The sequence below is a fragment of the Bos indicus x Bos taurus genome, chromosome 3 (assembly GCF_003369695.1).
Source record: "Bos indicus x Bos taurus breed Angus x Brahman F1 hybrid chromosome 3, Bos_hybrid_MaternalHap_v2.0, whole genome shotgun sequence".
NCBI lineage: Eukaryota > Metazoa > Chordata > Mammalia > Artiodactyla > Bovidae > Bos > Bos indicus x Bos taurus.
In genome coordinates this window covers 79,229,693-79,248,899 of record NC_040078.1, presented here as the reverse complement: position 1 = coordinate 79,248,899, position 19,207 = coordinate 79,229,693, and the positions used below count along the sequence as shown (strand labels likewise).

Genomic DNA, 19,207 nt, shown 5'->3' with positions numbered 1-19,207 from the left:
GGACTAATTTCCTTTAAGATTGAGTGGTTTGATCTCTTGCAATCCAAGGGACTCTCAAGAGTCTTCACCAACACCATGGTTCAAAAGCATCAATTCTTCAGCACTCAGCTTTCTTTATGGTCCAACTCTCACATCCATACATGACTACTGCAAAAACCATAGCTTTGACTAGACAGACCTTTGTCAGCAAAGTAATGTCTCTGCTTTTTAATATGCTATCTAGGTTAGTCATAGCTTTTCTTCCAAGGAGTAAGCGTCTTTTAATTTCATGGCTGCAGTCACCATCTGCAGTGGTTTTGGAGCCCCCCAAAATAAAGTCTGACACTATTTCCACTGTTTCCCCATCTATTTCCCATGAAGTGATGGAACTGGATGCCATGATCTCAGTTTTCTGAATGTTGCATTTTCAGCCAGCTTTTTCACTCTCCTCTTTCACTTTTATCAAGAGGCAATTTACTTCTTCTTTGATTTCTGCCATAAGGGTGGTGTCATCTGCTTATATGAGGTTACTGATGTTTCTCCCAGCAGTCTTGATTCCAGTTTGTGCTTCATCCAGCCCAGCATTTCACATGATGTACTCTGCATGTAAGTTAAATAAACAGTGTGACAACATGCAGCCTTGACATATTCCTTTCTCTATTTGGAATCAGTCTGTTGTTCCATGTCCAGTTCTAGCTGTTGCTTCTTGACCTGCATACAGATTTCTCAGGAGGCAGGTAAGGTGGTCTAGTATTCCCATCTCTTTAAGAATTTTCCACAGTTTGTTGTGATCCATACAGTCAAATGCTTTGGCATAGTCAATAAAGCAGAAGTAGACATTTTTCTGGAACTCTCTTGCTTTTTCTATGACCCAACGGATGTTGGCAATTTGATCTCTGGTTCCTCTGCCTTTTCTAAATCCAACTTGAACATCTGCAAGTTCTTGGTTCCTGTACTGTTGAAGCCTTGCTTGGAGAATTTTGAGCATTACTTCGCTAGCATGTGAGATGAGTGCAAAAGAATCTGCCTGTCAGTGCAGGAGACATGGTTCAATTCCTGGGTCAGAAAGATTCCCTGGAGGAGGAAATGGCAACCCACTCCAGTACTCTTGCCTAGAAAATCCCATGGACAGAGAAGTCTGGTAAAATAAGTTCATGGGGTCACTAAGTGTTGGACACGTCTTAGCGAGTAAACAAAAACAACAAATCCAGATGCCCAGGATACAAAAGTGAGTAATATTGGTTCCTTCTTTTTTGGGGTTAAGAATCTATTGGAGAGCAGCTAGATAAGAAGATGGTTAAATAAAGGGAGAATTAAATAGAGATCACAAGTACTGTGATCATGTATTGCTATAAAGACATCTAGTGGATCACAAAGAAAGAGCATGTATCTAGATCGAACTGGTAGCTGCAGTGTTAGAAAATATTTACTGGAGGAGGTGATATGAGCTGAATTTGAAAGGGTGACTTATTGGAAACAGTGGGATGAAGGGCATTCCAGTTATGGGGAGCACTACCTCCCACACGCAGCATCACCCACTACCAACACTGCTTTGGGAAGCTGAGACCTCTAGAATCAAAGCAGGAAGAAGTTGTTAAAATATTAGGTCTTAGATAACAAGTGATTGATTCAGTCCAGGGTGATCTGCCAAAGCATGCTGAATCACATAGGACGGCAGCATACAGAATCCTGGACATCAGAGGGCAGGACTGGTGGTGGGGAGCTTGTTTCCAATCCTTGGGAAAAGGCTGCTTTTCATACTGTTTCAGTCCATATGCTGGATATGGGCAGGTACCATCAAATATTCAGAAGCCTGTCCATGACATCCTCTCAATCTATCCGAAACTTCTCAATGAACTCATCCAAATATTGAAGTACTTGTAAGCTCAAAGATATCAGTGATCATGGAAAATGCCTCAAGAGGTTTGGAACAACTTCTGGGTGAACTGTTAAGTTCCATAGGCGTGGAAAATGATGATTCTGGAAACGGTACAGTATGTGGGGGGAAAAAAAAACTTGTGAAAAAAATCATGATTTAAGCCTGCAGGAAAAATATTAATAGTCAGAAAAAATATTAAACTGCTAATGTTTTTTCTCTGTTGTTTACATTTTATATCACATCCTTAGTTAGTTTTATGATAATATTTTTAATATAATGAAGCCTAAAGGTGAAATATGGCTTCCCTGGTGGCGCCAGTGGTAAAGAACCTGCCTGCCAATGCAAGAGATGTAAGAGATGCAGGTTCTATCCCTGGGTCAGGTAGATCCCCTCAAGGAGGGCCTGGCAACCCACTCCAGTATTCTTGCCTGGAGAATCCCATGGACAGAGGAGCCTGGTGGGCTACAGTCCATAGGGTCACAAAGAGTTGGACATGACTGAAGTGACTTAGCATGCACGCTAAGGTGAAATATGGGTGCTGATTAAGCCACTTCCTTCTCCGAAGGCAGAAGCAAAAAAGCCCTAAATAAATAATTACCCTTTTGTATGTTAGTTTCCGATATTTCAGATTCCACTTTCCCCCTAATTGTATTTCAGTTTGTGTGGTGTATTTGTTTTGCTTGTTAAGTCTGTCCTGCGTCTTGCCCTTGCCCACACCCCTCTTCCCACCCTGGATCTGTGGGATGCATTGTGATGTCTGTCTGCTAATTTTGCTGTGACTGGGGCTGGTGTCTGGTTGGTGATTCATGTTTGTTCCTAAGTTGTACATCTGTGTTGGTTGCTTTGAAACATGCCCCAGGGAATATGAAAGGCCCTTTGTCTCCTTGAATCTGCTTCTTTGCCCCCAGGGAATTCTTCTTTGGCTTCGGGATTCTGGCAGGCTCTTCTATGAATTTAGGCAGGGTAAAAAAGAAAGAAAACAGAAAACAAAGGGAAGCGACAGGGAGAGAGTTTGAGGGTCTGGGTCTAGTCCCTGCTTACCTGGCAGGACCAAACCTCCTGGATACAAAAACTGGGGGGCACATGCTTTGTGACATCTACTTAAAAGGTAATACTTGCAGACTTGTTGTCTTCCCACTAGGAATTCCTGCCTGCAGCAGGAAGGAGGGCAGATTGAGCCCTGATGGAAACCCTTAATGGAAAAAGTTCTGACAGTTGGTAGGCATACCCACTTGGCAACTCTTCTAAGAGTTTAGCACAGATATACACAGAAGTGACATTCATAATATTTAATGACTGGTACCGCATGGACACTGACCAATTAAATGGACACAGGCCACCGTGCTGAAGGTGGAGGCCCCCTGCTGTTCCAGACATCAACCCTTCAGTTACTGGATAACCAGGAGGTCCAGCGGCTCCTGGAGGGTCTGGGGGCAGGGGCTGGCTGCCAGCTGTTACCAAAGTATTTCAGTGTTTTAATACCCATTAAGGATGTATAGACAGAGACCAAATGAAGTACTGCATGGTTACTCATAAAAGTTCAAAGCTTATACCCACTCTTAAGCTTTATGTAGTCCCATCTTTACCTATTAAGAGCCTGCCATCTTTGTCTTAAAGAAGAGTTCAGAGCTGACATCAAGACCTAGTCGTACTACAGGCTCCAGGTGGCACAAAGAAGTCCTTATCCACAAAGGAGCTCTTTATTTTGCTCAACGACTAGTATAGATCTCACCCAAGGGAAATTTGTAAGTCAGCTTACATTATATTTTCACTTGCTGCAATATATTTGCCTTACAACATAGCTTTACCTCTGGGCAGGCTGGCAAACAGGCTGAAATGTGTGAGTGATTGCCCACCTGCCTGCTTGCCTGCAGAGTCTGAAAGATCGTCCCATCCCAGACCATGAGCCTGCTGTGAAAATCCATCTGCAGTACCATGAAAGCCCAAATACGTATATTGGATTGTTATGGCTCTTCCTTGTCCTCTTCATGGGAGATTCTCACTTGCTGCTTCTTATCAGACACCTAGAGTCTGCGGGTTGGCTAAAAGCAGCTTCTCGGAATGGTCTCTGGGGAAGCATTATAACCCCAGATTCTCTCATTTCTTATTTCCCTGTTTCAGTAAAACCTACAGCTTCAGCATAATTTGCTGCCTCCCCTGCCTTCACTCCAGATAACAGCCAGGGTTGCTCATAATCCGACTGACTCTCTACATACCAAGCGCAACTTTTGTCTGAATGTAGAGACTGAAAGGAAGTTTCACTCTACCCAGAAAGCCATTGAGAAGCTCTGTGATTACAGAAGTGTGACATTGTAGAAGACTGAGTTGGAAAACTTGGATTTTCCAATTCTCCTTGCACATTTACTAGCCTGTGCCTTCATGCAGGCATTTAAAATCTCTCGAAGCCTCATCTTCCTCAAATGTAGAGTGGAATCATACTGTGGAGTTCACAGGGTCATGATAAGGATTGTAAATGAAATAATAAATGAGAAAGCCATCTGTAAACTAAAAACATCCACCGCAAGAACATAGGCTGGAAGAACTAGTGAACAAAAAGAATCACAAATGTAGAAATAAATCGTGGCAGCTGGATGAGTATGAAGTAAGCCCACTACTGTGGTCCAGCCTGGAAAAGAGAGCATCCTGTAACTTCTCCAACAGCTTTCTGCAGAGCTTTAGCTGGAGGGCAGTGAGTGGTCTAGAGAAATGCTAGGCAAGAGGGTTACTGCCAGTCTGAGGTTGTGCATGCAGGAAAAATATAGAGAGGATGGTGGAAAGCACGGGAAAGACAGAGTACCTAAGGTAATACCAGGACTGGGAGAGAGAAAATAGACAGAGTCTACTGCTTCCGCCTGTGTGGTCATTGCTCAGAAATTGTTCAAATGAATCTGGACTTGAGGGTACCATTCCAGAGTGAGGGAGACTGACCAGAAATCTCAACAGTACTCTTTCTTTTGAGTCAATAGCTGCATCCTCTCTCCTCCAGAAAGAAAGCTCTGCTGCCCTGAAGGCCTATTTAGCATTATTAGATTAATTAAGTTATTTTCTGTGCTTAAACTTGAGTATGAATGGTAAGTTGCAGACTGGGCCTCCCGTTTAATCAGCCAGTGGGTGTTTTCAGGATAGCACTTTGTTCCTAAAAACATTCAGAAATATGCACATTGTATCTTTAATGAGACTGTGGTATTTATTTATGGCAGAAAGAAGTCTCCCAGCTAAGAAGACTCATTCAAGTGATAGTTGAGTGTCTGGCACTTAGAGCTGTGTTAGATGCTGTATCTGGAGTCGCTTATTATCACCAGTTCATTTTATGAATTTGTTAAAGTTATCATGCCGCTGAAAGGCCATAGGACTTTGTGCTGGGGATCCAATCCTGGTTCCACTCTTTGCTAATGACTAAACTTCTGTGGACTGTTCCCTTTATATAAAATAGAGGATTAGATGACTTTTTATATAAAAGATATTGAGGATGACTGCAACTCAGAGCTGTTTGGAGACATAAAACTCCGTGGCGTGTGAAATGCTATGTAACGTGCCCAGCACACGTGGTTCTCCGTGTCTGTATGTCAGTTCTCATGTGACTGGGTTTTTTTCTTTCTCTTTAAGCTTTGATGTGGAAAATGGCCCTTCCCCAGGTCGGAGCCCACTGGACCCCCAGGCCAGCTCTTCTTCTGGGCTGGTTCTTCATGCCACCTTCCCCGGGCACAGCCAGCGCAGAGAGTCCTTTCTGTACAGATCAGACAGCGACTATGACTTGTCACCGAAGGCGATGTCAAGAAATTCTTCACTTCCAAGTGAGCAGTAAGTACGAGCTGTCTGGCTCCCTGTCTCACACTTACCTCACCTTTAACACATCAGAGGAGCAACACTGTTCCCCTTTAACACAAGGGAAGAGGGAGAAAAAAAGTGAACAGGAGCAGAGATGACAATGATAACCACCTTAAGGGCATACGTGCTCTCTTGAGTGCGAAATGTATAGAGGATCCACAAGAGTGTTTAAAAACCTTAGGCACAGTGTTTGCTTTACTTCTGTTATTGATACTTTTTAAGCTTTTGATTTTATACTGGAGTATAGCCAATCAACAATGTGATAGTTTCAGATGGACAACAAAGGGACTCAGTCATATACATACATGTATCCATTCTCCCCCGAACCTCCCTCCCATCCAGGCTGCCACATAACATTGAGCAGAGTTTCCTGTGCTAAACAGTAGGACCTTGTTAGTTATCCATTTTAAATATAGCACCTTGTACCCAAACTCCCTAAGTATCTCTTTCCCCTAGTCTCCCCTCCCTGCTGAAGTTCATTCTCTAATACTTAAAAAAAAAAATCAGCTTCATTTCCTGAACTGCTGAATCGTTTATGGCACAAGAACCTTAACAGTTTTTTGCAAACCACAATCTGACTTTGCAAGGCATGTGCAGTTTACATCAGGCTATAGCAGAGAAGGAAAGGTGGTTGGTGACATGCAACTTCTCTGAGTGGCCTTTGCTGGATAACATTTAGTGAATTGTCATCTAGTCACATGTCTGTGTCCCTTCTCTGGAACCTTGACACAATGCCCACTTATTGCCTGGCTCCTAGGTGAGACAGGACACACTTCCACCACCCTATTAAGCATGGCTGATATTTCTGTTTTGCTGCTATTAACTGGAGATCTCTAATTTGTATTTAAAGAACAGTGACAGGGTTGTGTTACTTATTTATTGAGTTTCTGAAACCAAATAAAATTGGATGATGGAATGCGAGCCTTAAAAGTTTTCTGGGCACATGTACAATTGTTTTTAATATCATATGTTATAAAAATATCAGTAGCTCCCTAAAGTCTCCAGACTGGAAAGTTCCACTGGGCTCTCCTCAGTTGTTGGAAAGGAAGCTAAAAAGGGTCACCCTTTTGTGAAAGGGGCACAGGGTATTTTAAACCAACCAATAAGATAATATGCCCCAGGGCACTTCTACCAGCTAATTTTAATAGAAGCATGTACTCAGTCGCTCAGTCGTGTCTGACTCTGCAATCATATAGACTATAGTCTACCAGTCTCCTCTATCCATAGAATTCTCCAAGCAAGAATACTGGTGTGGGTTGCCATTTCCTCCTCCAGGGGATTTTCCTGTCCCAGGAATAGAACCCAAGTCTCCTGCATCTTCTGCATTGGCAGGTGGATTCTTTGCCACTGAGCCATCTAGAAAGCCCTTAATAGAAGCACTCCTGCCCTAAAACATCTCAATCATTGGTGGACCAAAACTCATTTGGCTAATATTTACTGACAATCAGGGCTTCCCTTGTGGCTAAGCTGCTAAACAATCTGCCTGCAATGAGGGAGACCTGGGTTCAATCCCTGGGTTGGGAAGATCCCCTGGAGAAGGGAAAGGCTACCCACTCCAGTGTTCTGGACTGGAGAATTGCATGGACTGTACGGTCTATGTGGTCGCAAAGAGTCAGACACAACTGAGCAACTTTTACTTTCACTTTCTCTACTGAAGCTCACCTATGTTCCAGGCAGTGTGCCAGGCTCTGGGAGTAAAAGATGAACAGAATAGTGGAAAAATCACAGAGAAGTTAAAAAATAAATGCTATTCTCAAAAAAGTTGCATGTTCTCAGGAAGGTTACAGTTACATAAGAAAGAGGAACTCTGGTGTTATGTGGAAGGAAGCATTCAGTTAGTGCATACCAGGGAGCCCTGTTTGTTTACATATGTTATGCTTTTTAATCTTTGCCACAGTCCTGTCAGGTGGGCGGCATTATTATCTCTTCTCTATAGAGGATGAAACAGAGATTCTGAGAAGTTGAGAAACCTACCCCTCCTATATGACTCTGTGCTACGCTATTATCCCTTGATGTAGATAAGACAGGCAGTTTTGTACAGGCAAAACTTTTGGACTCTGCCGAGGCAATGGCACCCCACTCCAGTACTCTTGCCTGGAAAATCCCATGGACGGAGGAGCCTGGTGGGCTGCAGTCCGTGGGGTCGCTGAGGGCCGGACACGACTGAGTGACTTCACTTTCACTTTTCACTTTCATGCATTGGAGAAGGAAATGGCACCCCACTCCAGTGTTCTTGCCCGGAGAATCCCAGGGATGGGGGAGCCTGGTGGGCTGCCATCTATGGGGCCGCACAGAGTCGGACACGACTGAAGTGACTTAGCATGCTCTTCAAACTGCAAAGTAGAATCTCTACTAAGAGGTAGAAAACGTGAATGCAGGGTAGATACCTCTTTGCTGTAGATCACGTAGTGCTAAGGAAGTTTCTGACCAAGGCTCAAATGGAGACTTTGACAGTGAACATACCTGGAATTCTCTCTTCCACCAAAACAAACACCTTTCACCTTTCTCCTCCCTGGGCGGAAGATGTGGCAAGATGGAGGTAATTAGAGCCTCATTCAGAGTGTTTCATGGGAGAAAGACTAACTTTGGACAGCAGCTGGTGGCTCCCCCAGACTCATGACAAACAGCTTGATGTGTCTCCGGGTCACTCAGAGGCTTCCCAGCAGATTCTAACCAAATTTAAAATTAAACTCCACCAATTCCTTACTTACAATCAAAAGGTTATAGAAATTTTGAACTTGAAGAGATCTTAAAGATCACAGTTCAACTCAGTCTATAGCTGTAGAAACAGACATCTAGTTCTGAATGACTCTGCATCCAGGGTCCCTAAATTAATGGTTAGCCTCTTTTCAGTTTTATCAACCAGCAAAAATTTCCCCTAACTTTAGAACCTATAGAGTGTTGCCAACTTTAGATTTAGACAGATAAGAATTATATATGCAAAATAACTAGTATCATTCTCACTTAAAAAAAAAAAAAAACAAACTTTAAAACATGGGGCACACTTTCAAAATAAAGAATAGTCCTTCCCAAGAAAAAACATTTGACAACATGATCTCATCCTGTCAAAGATACTGATAACAAAATATATTAACATTTTTGAGTGAATAAAAATAGCACACAATGTTGTTTTGCAAATATTTCAACATGACAGTAAAACTTTCATATATTTGTCAGTTTAGGAATTTATATTTCTAAACACAGCAAGAAGTAGGACTTGAATATCCAGATTCTTCTGGAATTTCATTTTATCAGGACTACGTTGGAAAATCCCGTTTTACATGGGTGTGTGCTCAGTCTTTTCAGTTATGTCCAACTGTTTGTGACCCCATGGACCACAGCCCACCAGGCTTCTCTGTCCATGGAATTCTCCAGGCAAGAATACTGGAGTGGATTCCCATTTCCTCCTTCAAGGAGTCTTCCCAATCCAGGAATCAAACCCAGGTCTCCTGTATTGTAGGCAGATTTACACAGGTATCTTGAGCTAAACTGAAGTCATTCTCTCAAAGCTATTTGACCCAACTATTACTCTTCAGGATGACTTGACATAAATAGAGGAACCACAGTCCCTGAACCTCTTGCTGCTTCTCCTGCCTTCTATTCACAAAGTCAAGAGAAAGAAGGACAATAATAGAGCTGGAATCTTCACGTGAAGGCTGTGGGGTGAGGGCTGCAGCGTGTTCCCCACTCAGGAGTCCTCATATCCAGCACAGAAGAGTCATGAATGCACATAAGAGGTAGAACATCCTGCATAATTCCTTGGCATTAAATCTTAACAGTAGAGACCATGCTGTCTTTTTACAGGTTTTCATCTGAACTCTTTCAGGAAGAAAAATATAGGCAGGGAGAATGAATGAACAGATGACTAAGTAAAAATGTGAATGGAAAACTAAAAGGGGCTTTAACATACAGCAACAAAAGAGATTGAAAGAAGGGTTTCTAGTAAAGAAAACTAGATGACCATTGGATCCCAAAAGGAAGTTCCCCTTGCTTTCTTAGATGTGGCAATAATTTATTGATCTCTGTTCAGTTCCTGTGTTCTGGTCATCTTTAATGGAGTGTGTCTATATACCAAAGGCCAGTTATATTGTCCAAAACTTTGGAGGAACCAACCTGGGCAGAACCAACCTTTGATTATCCACCAGTAAAGCCACAGGGAAGGAAGATCCCTGTTTCCTTTATTTAGTCATCCTATTTGCAGTCTTATACAGACAAGTTTTTAAAGCTACTGTTGATGTGAGAAGTGATTTCTAGAGAGAGCAGTCACGGGAAATGAGATCTGAAAACCAAGAGGAAAAGTAGAAATAACAGCCCACTTAAATTTAAGACCTGTTTATTGATGGGCTACCAAAAAAATACAATGTGGTATCTAAGACTTGAGTTACAGCCATTATACCTACTAGTACCATAACTTTAAGACACTGAATGTTTTTCATAGTGTCTAAATTATCTATGAATAAAAGCACACATTTACTAAGCATTTCCTATATACTATTTGAAGTGTTTACATATTGTAACTCATTTATTCCCCTTAATGCATGAATACTATAATTCAGTATTGTAGTACTATCATTGTTTTGGTACTGTAATTGTCTTGGTGGTACTGTGACTGTCTTGGTACTATAATTGTCTTCTCTTAAAGAGGAGAACAGTGGAGCACAGAGAGGTTAAGTAATTTGCCCAGTAAACAGGGAAACACAACTCAAATTCAGGTAATCTGGATGACTAAACCATATGGATATTCAGTATATAAACAGACTAAATAATGATGAAAAATAAAAATAATGATACAAATCTCTGCTCTGCCTACCTTTCCAGCTTACAAAAATTATACCCATCCTTTCTTTGAACAAAACTTGCTTACATTTAGACACCTTGCAAGCAAATGAGACATCTTCTGTGTCTTCAAGGGAGATAAAATATTAGTAAGTCAATGTGCTGTACTTAGTCACTCAGTCATGTCCTACCCTTTGCGATTCCATGGACTGTAGCCCACCTGGCTCCTCTGTCCATTGGATTCTCCAGGCAAGAATACTGGAGTGGATTGCCATGCCCTCCTCCAGGGGATATTCCCCACCCAGGGATCAAACCTGGGTCTGCCACATTGCAGGCAGATTCTTTACTGACTAAGCCAAGTCAATAGATAGTTGTAATATCTTCAGAAAACGGCAATGGTAGAAAGGGATGCCCAGGACTTTGAGAGATCTGGCCTGGCAAAGTGAGAGGCCTACTTTGAGGAATTACAGCTAAACTAGAGGAATTAGCAGAAGGGTGTGCAGGAAGAAGGGCCATGTGCTCACCAACTCTAGTTCTCAAGAATGTTTTGGGGAACCACAGCTCTGTGTGGCTCAGGCAAAGAATGCAAAAAGATGAGGAAGTGGTGAGAGACTTGCTAGAAAAATAAGCAGGACCCTCACCAGGAAGGGCCTGTGAGGACTTAGCATTTATGCTGCAGGCAAGCAGCCTGGAGCTACTAAAGGCTTTTAAGCAGGAAGATACATAATCAGACAAAAGTTTTTGAAAGATAACTGATTACAATCTAAAGAACAGTTTGGAGGGTGGACAAAGCCTAAAGCTATTTCCAAGAGCCAAATGGGAGGAGCTTTGGTAATTTACATAATAAAGGATTGGATTCTATGTTAGAACAGATCTAGTGGGCAATTAATAAATATTTGCAAGTTAGGATCCACAGATGGTGGTGGTTGACTGTGGGATGAGAGAGAGGCAGGTTTCAGCCTTGACCAACAAGATCAGTGCTTACACCATTCCCTAGGGTCAAGGACATTCCCTTACCACATGAAATAAGACACAGGAAAATGCTTTGTAACTGTAAAGTACAGTATAAATATTAGCACTCTTGATTTTAATGGGGGCAGAAATGACTGTCTTAAAGAAGTTCTCACCAGTTGGGAAAATAGCCATGCAATTCTTTAATTACAGAAGAGCAAAAGTGCTTTTATGTGCCAAGCACTGTTGTAAGAGTGGTACATACATAATAACGCATTTAAATCTCACAACACGTTGTAAGAGTCCCATAGTTTGTAATAGTGCAGCTGAGAAGCAAACCAAAAGCCGTCTGGCGGCAAAAGCTGTACTCTTAACTACAGTATAGTCTATTTCTCTAAGACAGCCTAAAATCAATGTTACAAAAAAACGTACAAGTAAAATTCTGCGTGTAGATAGGAAACAGAAAGGTGAAATTGATAAAGTCCAGAGTGCAGCAGTAGGAAGAAGCATTTTTGCTTTGTAGAAAAGTATTTCATTGTTGAGAGCAGACCCACACTCAATTAAGACCCACGGAGTTGTTGTTTGGTTGCTAAGCTGTGTCCGAGACCCCAGGGACTATAGCCTGCCAGGCTCCTCTGTCCATGGGATCTTCCAGGCAAGAATACTGGAGTGGGTTGCCATTTCCTTCCAGGAAATGGGCATCTCCCTGACCCAGGAATCAAACCCAAGCCTCCAGCATTGGCAGGCAGATTCTTTATCACTGAGCCACCTGGGAAGCCATTAAGACCCTCAGAATTGCTGCTGCTGCTGCTAAGTCGCTTCAGTTGTGTCCAACTCTGTGCGACCCCATAGAGGGCAGCCCACCAGGCCCCGCAGTCCCTGGGATTCTCTAGGCAGTACTCGTCTCCAATTAGCCTACAAAATTGTAATGTGCTGGGTTTGTCGCTAGATGGTGCTCGTGCCATGGTTCTGAATATCTGGTTTTGTTCCTGTGGGATAGTGCCCTCTCTAGTGGTTTGGGCAACTAACAACTACATCAGTTTCTATAATCAATCAAGTATTTTGTTATATTCATTCCCTTTTCTTATTCATATATCAAATTATGATTTAAAAAATTTGAACTAGTTTTATAAATTATATGGCTGTACTCAAACAGAAGTTTTTTCGTTTTCTTATCTACAGATTATCTGATCGTTTCTATAGCAGTTACTGTCTGACATACAGCCTTAGCTTTTACAGTTCAAATTCTTCAAGGGACCCAGTGCTCAGGATCTGAAAATTCATCGCTTGCCTCTGAATGTTCTACTCTCATAAATTTCAGAAGTTTCATAATAAAGTGATTTTGACAAAAGAGGGCCCTCTGAATTTTTTTATTTCAGTTCAGCCGCTCAGTCTTGTCCAACTCTTTGCGACCCCATGGACTGCAGCACACCAGGCCTCCCTGTTCATCACCAACTCCTGGAGTTGACTCAAACTCATGTCCATTGAGTTGGTGATGCCATTCAACCATCTCATCCTTTGTTGTCCCCTTCTCCTCCTGCCCTCAATCTTTCCCAGCATCAGGACGTTTTCAAATGAGTCGGTTCTTTGCATCAGATGGCCAAAGTATTGGAGTTTCAGCTTCACCATCAGTCCTTCCAATGAATATTCAGGACTGATTTCCTTTAGGATGGACTCACTGGGTCTCCTTGCTGTCCAAGGGACTCTCAAGAGTCTTCTCCAATACCACAGTTCAAAAGCATCAATTCTTAGGCACTCAGTTTTCTTCACAGTCCAACTCTCACATTCATACATGACTACTGGAAAAATCATAGCTTTGACTAGACTTACCTTTGTTAGCAAAGTAATGTCTCTGCTTTTTAATATGCTGTCTAGGTTGGTCATAACTTTTCCTCCAAGGAGCAAGCGTCTTTTAATTTCATGACTGCAGTTACCATCTGCAGTGATTTCGGAGCTCAAAAAAATGAAGTCTGTTACTGTTTCCATTCTTTCCACATCTGTTTGCCATGAAGTGATGGGACCAGATGCCATGATCTTAGTTTTCTGAATGTTGAGCTTGGGCTACCTGCTGTGGGTCCACGCCTGAGCTCCACACCAGATGAACCCAAGTTGGCCCAGGTGCCCGTGTGCTGCTGGCCAGGCTTCATACTCGCTCACTGTCTGAATTTTTTTTAACCCGCCTTGAATCATTAGTTTGTACAGTTTTAGTAGCTCCCTATTCATGCAAAAGTATATCAGCTTTTGGCACTATTTATGTGTGAAATTTGCTCATATTATTTAACTTTTGTTGGGAATTTAGATTCCAGAAATCCAGGAGCCATAGCTGATCTACTTAAGTCTAACACTGTCACTGTATTCCCAACTCACCCAGGATGTCTTCTGAACAATATGAACTTCACAGGAGAAATCTGAACAAATAGTAGGCTATTTCACCCATCTGAAGTTCATCCCCCAAAAAAAGCTTGGGAAGGGGCAGTTCTTGTAACATCTCACCACCCTGCATTTATTACAACTGCATGTCTCTTCACTCTTACTCTGTCTCTCGTTTTCACTCCTCTCCAAGAACCCTGAGGTTCTTCCTTTGAATCTCTCTATATACTCCCATCCATGAAGCCACTCTCTGCCATTACTTCAATGGTTGCCCATTATTGTAAGTAAGTCCTAAATCTCTAGCTCTAATCCCCATATTTTAGTCTTCCCACTTGCTATTTCCACCAGGATATCAATGAGTATCTTAAAACTCAATGTGTGAGAAAGTGACACATCTCCTCCAACTCCTCCTCACTTTTTTATTTCTACTCATGACTTCACTATTTTCCCAGATACCTGTTCTAAAAATGAAAATAGTGTTTCTTTATGAACCGTATCCAACTAATGCCAAGTCCTTGGCAACATGTTCAGGGTCTCTTCCAGTTGTCTTTGCTTGTTTCTTCCTCTCCCTCACCAACGTCTTCTCATCTGACTGACAGCAACATCCTTCCAACCATTCTTCTTGGCGCTGCCCTCGCTTCTATCTCTCATGCCCATAGCATTTTGCTTTCCAAAGCACTTTTCTGTTCGCCTCAGTTAGCCAGTTCAGTCACTCAGTCGTGTTTGACTCTTTGCGACCCCATGAATTGCAGCATGCCAGCCTCCCTGTCCAACGCCTGGAGTTCACCCAAACCCATGTCCATCGAGTTGGTGATGCCATCCAGCCATCTCATCCTCTGTCATCCCCTTCTGCTCCTGCCACCAATCCCTCCCAGCATCAGAGTCTTTTCCAATGAGTCAACTCTTCTATAAGGTGGCCAAAGTATTGGAGTTTCAGCTTGAGCACCAGTCCTTCCAGTGAATACCCAGGACTGATCTCCTTTAGAACGGACTAATTGGATCTCCTTGCAGTCCAGGGGACTCTCAGGAGTCTTCTCCAACACCACAGTTCAAAAGCATCAATTCTTCGGATGGGGTCGCACAGAGTCGGACACGACTGAAGCAGCTTAGCAGCAGAAGCAGCAGCTTTCTTCACAGTCCAACTCTCACATCCATACATGACCACTGGAAAAACCATAGCCTTGACTAGACAGACCTTTGTTGGCAAAGTAATGTCTCTACTTTTGAATATGCTATCAAGCTTGGTCATAACTTTCCTTCCAAGGAGTAAGCATCCTTTAATTTCATGGCTGCAGTCACCATCTGAGTGATTTTGGAGCCCCCCAAAATAAAGTCTGACACTGCTTCCACTGTTTCCCCATCTATTTGCCATGAAGTGATGGGACCAGATGCCATGATCTTCGTTTTCTGAATGTTGAGCTTTCAGCCAACTTTTTCACTCTCCTCTTTCACTTTCATCAAGAGGCTTTTTAGTTCCTCTTCACTTTCTGCCATAAGGGTGGTATCATCTGCATGTCTGAGGTTCTTGATATTTCTCCCAGCAATCTTGATTTCCAGGTTGTGCTTCTTCCAGCCCAGCATTTCTCATGATGTACTCTGCATATAAGTTAAATAAACAGGGTGACAGTATACAGCCTTGACGTACTCCTTTTCCTATTTGGAACCAGTCTGTTGTTCCATGCCCAGTTCTAACTGTTGCTTCCTGACCTGCATACAGATTTCTCAAGAGGCAGGTCAGGTGGTCTGGTATTCCCATCTCTTTCAGAATTTTCCACAGTTTATTGTGATCCACACAGTCAAAGGCTTTGGCATAGTCAATAAAGCAGAACTAGATGTTTTTCTGGAACTCTCTTGCTTTTTTCATGATCCAGCGGATGTTGGCAATTTGATCTCTGGTTCCTCTGCCTTTTCTAAAACCAGCTTGAACATCTGGAAGTTCACGGTTCACATATTGCTGAAGCCTGGCTTGGAGAATTTTGAGCATTCCTTTACTAGCATGTGTGATGAGTGCAATTGTGTGGTAGTTTGAGCATTCTTTGGCGTTGCCTTTCTTTGGGATTGGAATGAAAACTGACCTTTTCCAGTCCTGTGGCCACTGCTAAGTTTTCCAAATTTGCTGGCATATTGAGTGCAGCACTTTCACAGCATCATCTTCCAGGATTTGAAATAGCTCAACTGGAATTCCATCACCTCCACTAGCTTTGTTCGTAGTGATGCTTTCTAAGGCCCACTTGACTTCACATTCGCCTATCTCACCGCAAACCTCATTTCTTCTGCAGAATTAAGCACCAATTCCACAACCGTTGTTCACAATGTCCATAATATGAGTGTGGGGGACCTTCGAGTATTGTCCTCTGCAAATGTCTGTTATGTACTCAGCTCTGTCCAAACAACCACCAAGCATCTCCAGGTCCAGTATTTTCCCATTTCAGGACCTCTATTCTTGTATTGCTCTCATTAGAAGCATCTACCATCCCTACCTTTTAAAGCCTATACTTGCAAATTCATTTCAAATACCACCTGTTCAATCAAACCTTTCCTGTCTTGTCTGATCTGTAATTAACACTTCTCCTTTGTACCCCCATTAAGTATCTATTGTTCATATTCTCATTCTATATTTATATGATTTATACTATCTACTGCAGTGTTTTGGTTTTTTTTTTTTTTTTTTTTGTCTCCTGTTTTAATTTGAGGGGATCGTGAACTCTGTCAACCATGAATTTAGTCAACCATGCAGGGCCATCAAAAAATAGGAAAACATAATGGTTAATAGCACAGATTTTTGGAATCTGATAGTCTTAGTTCTTCCATTTATTAGCTATGTGCTGGTTAAGCAATGGCTTACCTACTCTGAGCTTTGATATTATCTATAAAATAGGCCTAAGATTAGCTGCTTCAAGTCTTCTTACAAGAGTTAAACGAGGCTTCCCGGAGGACCTGACAGATGGCAATCATTCAAAGAATGCTTAGTCTTGTCAGTGTTCTTTTTATAGTCACTGTACAAAGCAGATGCACAGAAAGTTTACTAGATGAAATTGAAGGGGGACTTCTAGCTAAAAACCACAGTAGAACAGAAAATATTGTACTAAATGAAACCCTAAAATAAAAACCCACACTAAAGAAGAGGTCCCCAAGGATACAGGTGTTATCCAAGCCTGGATCCCAAGGCCTCACCTGATGCCTGGTGCTGGGCAGGTGCTTAATAACCATTGGTTGCACTCTGATAGCTAGCAAATAAGTGCCATATTTGTGCAGTGATCGATGATACAAAGCAGATGATCAGACAGTGAAGGAAAGTCACTGTCCACTACTTTCTGCGCAACTTATGATTCACACTGTGATAGCAAATTGGCCCGATTATGTGTCTACAGCTCAGCCCAGCGTGTCCTCTAATGGTTTTAATGGAGATCTTGCTATGTGGATTTAAGAAGATCTATCAAAGCCTGTACCAGAGAGAGAAGTCTCCTGAAAACACACTTCTGAGTATTCCCAAGTACAGAATTTATGTGGCTCAGCTCAATCAAATCTTTGGGACAAAGTGAGAGATGGTGATATGATAATAGTAGGTTCAATCCCTACACTCCCGTAAAAGCTTTTCCTTGGGTACTTTAAGAAAAAAGTTATATTAAAAACAAAAGTAATGGGATTCCCAGACAGAAATCTGTGTTTAAATGGCATTAAGGCTGTGGTTCAAATCAACAAAAGCCAGGAAATCCAAAGTTAACCTTTATCCAGACTGTTAGGCCATTTTTTCCAGCCCTGTGTGTGCCTTTGAGCAGCCCTCCCTTTGAATTTCCTGGCTCTGGCAACCAAAATCCACAAATCGCTTTGAATTACAGTTCTCTGGGTCTGCTATTTAATGAGAATATACCCTGAAGATATAAACTTACTTGCAAGTGTTTTTATGTGTAGCCACTGTAAATCTAGGAGCTATGAACCTGGTGGGTTTTTCTTTTTTCTTTCAAGGTCCTGAAATTCCCATCTCTGCCTAAATCAGTCCTTCCTTATATCCAGGTAGAATGACTTGTCTAACATTTGTGTTGCTAACACCGATGAAGTTTAATGACAGTTTATATGTCATAGTTATAATGCAAATACATTTTAAAGTTTTTTTTTTTTTTCTCTCTCTCTCTCTTTTCACCAGACATGGCGATGACTTGATTGTAACACCTTTTGCCCAGGTACGTATCATGCTGCCTGGCTCATTCTCGCTCTGTCCCTGGGTATAGTTTCTAAGAGTGGTCTGTGAACCTACCTAGCCCTCTCCTTTTGTTCCTAACCACTCCTAACTGTGGAAATATTTTCCTTTTAGGTCCTTGCCAGCTTGCGAAGTGTGAGAAACAACTTTACTCTGCTGACAAACCTTCACGGAACATCCAATAAGTAAGCACACATATTTGTGAAGTTATGAATCCCTTCCAAAAGGTGAAACACTGAATAGCACTAACACACACAAACACACAACTTAACACTAATGAATGGAAATTTGTCCTCCTCTCTAGGTTAGGGTACATGATAACATTTGGAAGTAGGATGGATCACCATAGTATTTTAGAACTGGTATCATTTCATGGCAAATATATGGGGAAACAGTAGAAACAGTGGCTGACTTTATTTTACTGGGCTCCAAAATCACTGCAGATGGTGATTGTGGCCATGGAGTTAAAATATGCTTACTCTTTGGAAGGAAAGTTATGACCAACCTAGACAGCATATTGAAATGCAGAGACATTACTTTGTCAACAAAGGTCTGTCTAGTCAAGGCTATGGTTTTTCCAAAGGCTATGGTTTTTCCAATAGTCATGTATGGATGTGAGAGTTGGACTATAAAGAAAGCTGAGTGCAGAAGAATTGATGCTTTTGAACTATGGTGTTGGAGAAGACTCTTGAGAGTCCCTTGGACAGCAAGGAGATCTAATCAGTCCATCCTAAAGAAAATCATTCCTGAATATTCATTGGAAGGACTGATAGTGAAGCTGAAACTCCAATACTTTGGCCACCTGATGCGAAGAACTGACTCGCCTGAAAAGATCCTGATTCTGGGAAAGATTGAGGGGAGGAGGAGAAGGGGACGACAGAGGATGAGATAGTTACATGGCATCACCGACTCAATGGATATGGGTCTGGGTGAACTCCGGGAGTTGGTGATGGACAGGGAGGCCTGGTGTGCTGTGGTTCATGGGGTCGCAAAGAGTCGGACACGACTGAGCGACTGAACTGAACCGAAGACGTTAGAAATTAGTCCAGATCTTATTAATCTTTGTATCTTTAACACTTAGTAGACAAGAGTTTAACAAATGAAAGGATGAGATTTTTTTTTCCTTTCTCCTTTTGTATTTACTGCTTGAAAATATGAATCAGTTCAGTTCAGTTCAGTCGCTCAGTCGTGTCCGACTCTTTGCGACCTCATGAATCATAGCACAC

The 19,207-nt window shown here is 42.1% G+C and overlaps 1 protein-coding gene across 2 annotated transcripts in view; it reads left to right on the top strand.

Annotated features, from left to right (window-relative positions):
- PDE4B (phosphodiesterase 4B) overlaps positions 1-19,207 on the top strand; it is a 538,741-nt gene that overhangs the window by 378,030 nt on the left and 141,504 nt on the right. For both annotated transcript variants that reach the window (XM_027536996.1, XM_027536997.1), the window contains 3 exons: positions 5,465-5,659; positions 17,928-17,964; positions 18,096-18,166. In XM_027536996.1, the coding sequence (XP_027392797.1) occupies positions 5,465-5,659; positions 17,928-17,964; positions 18,096-18,166 (303 nt within the window). The remainder of the gene's footprint in view (positions 1-5,464; positions 5,660-17,927; positions 17,965-18,095; positions 18,167-19,207) is intronic.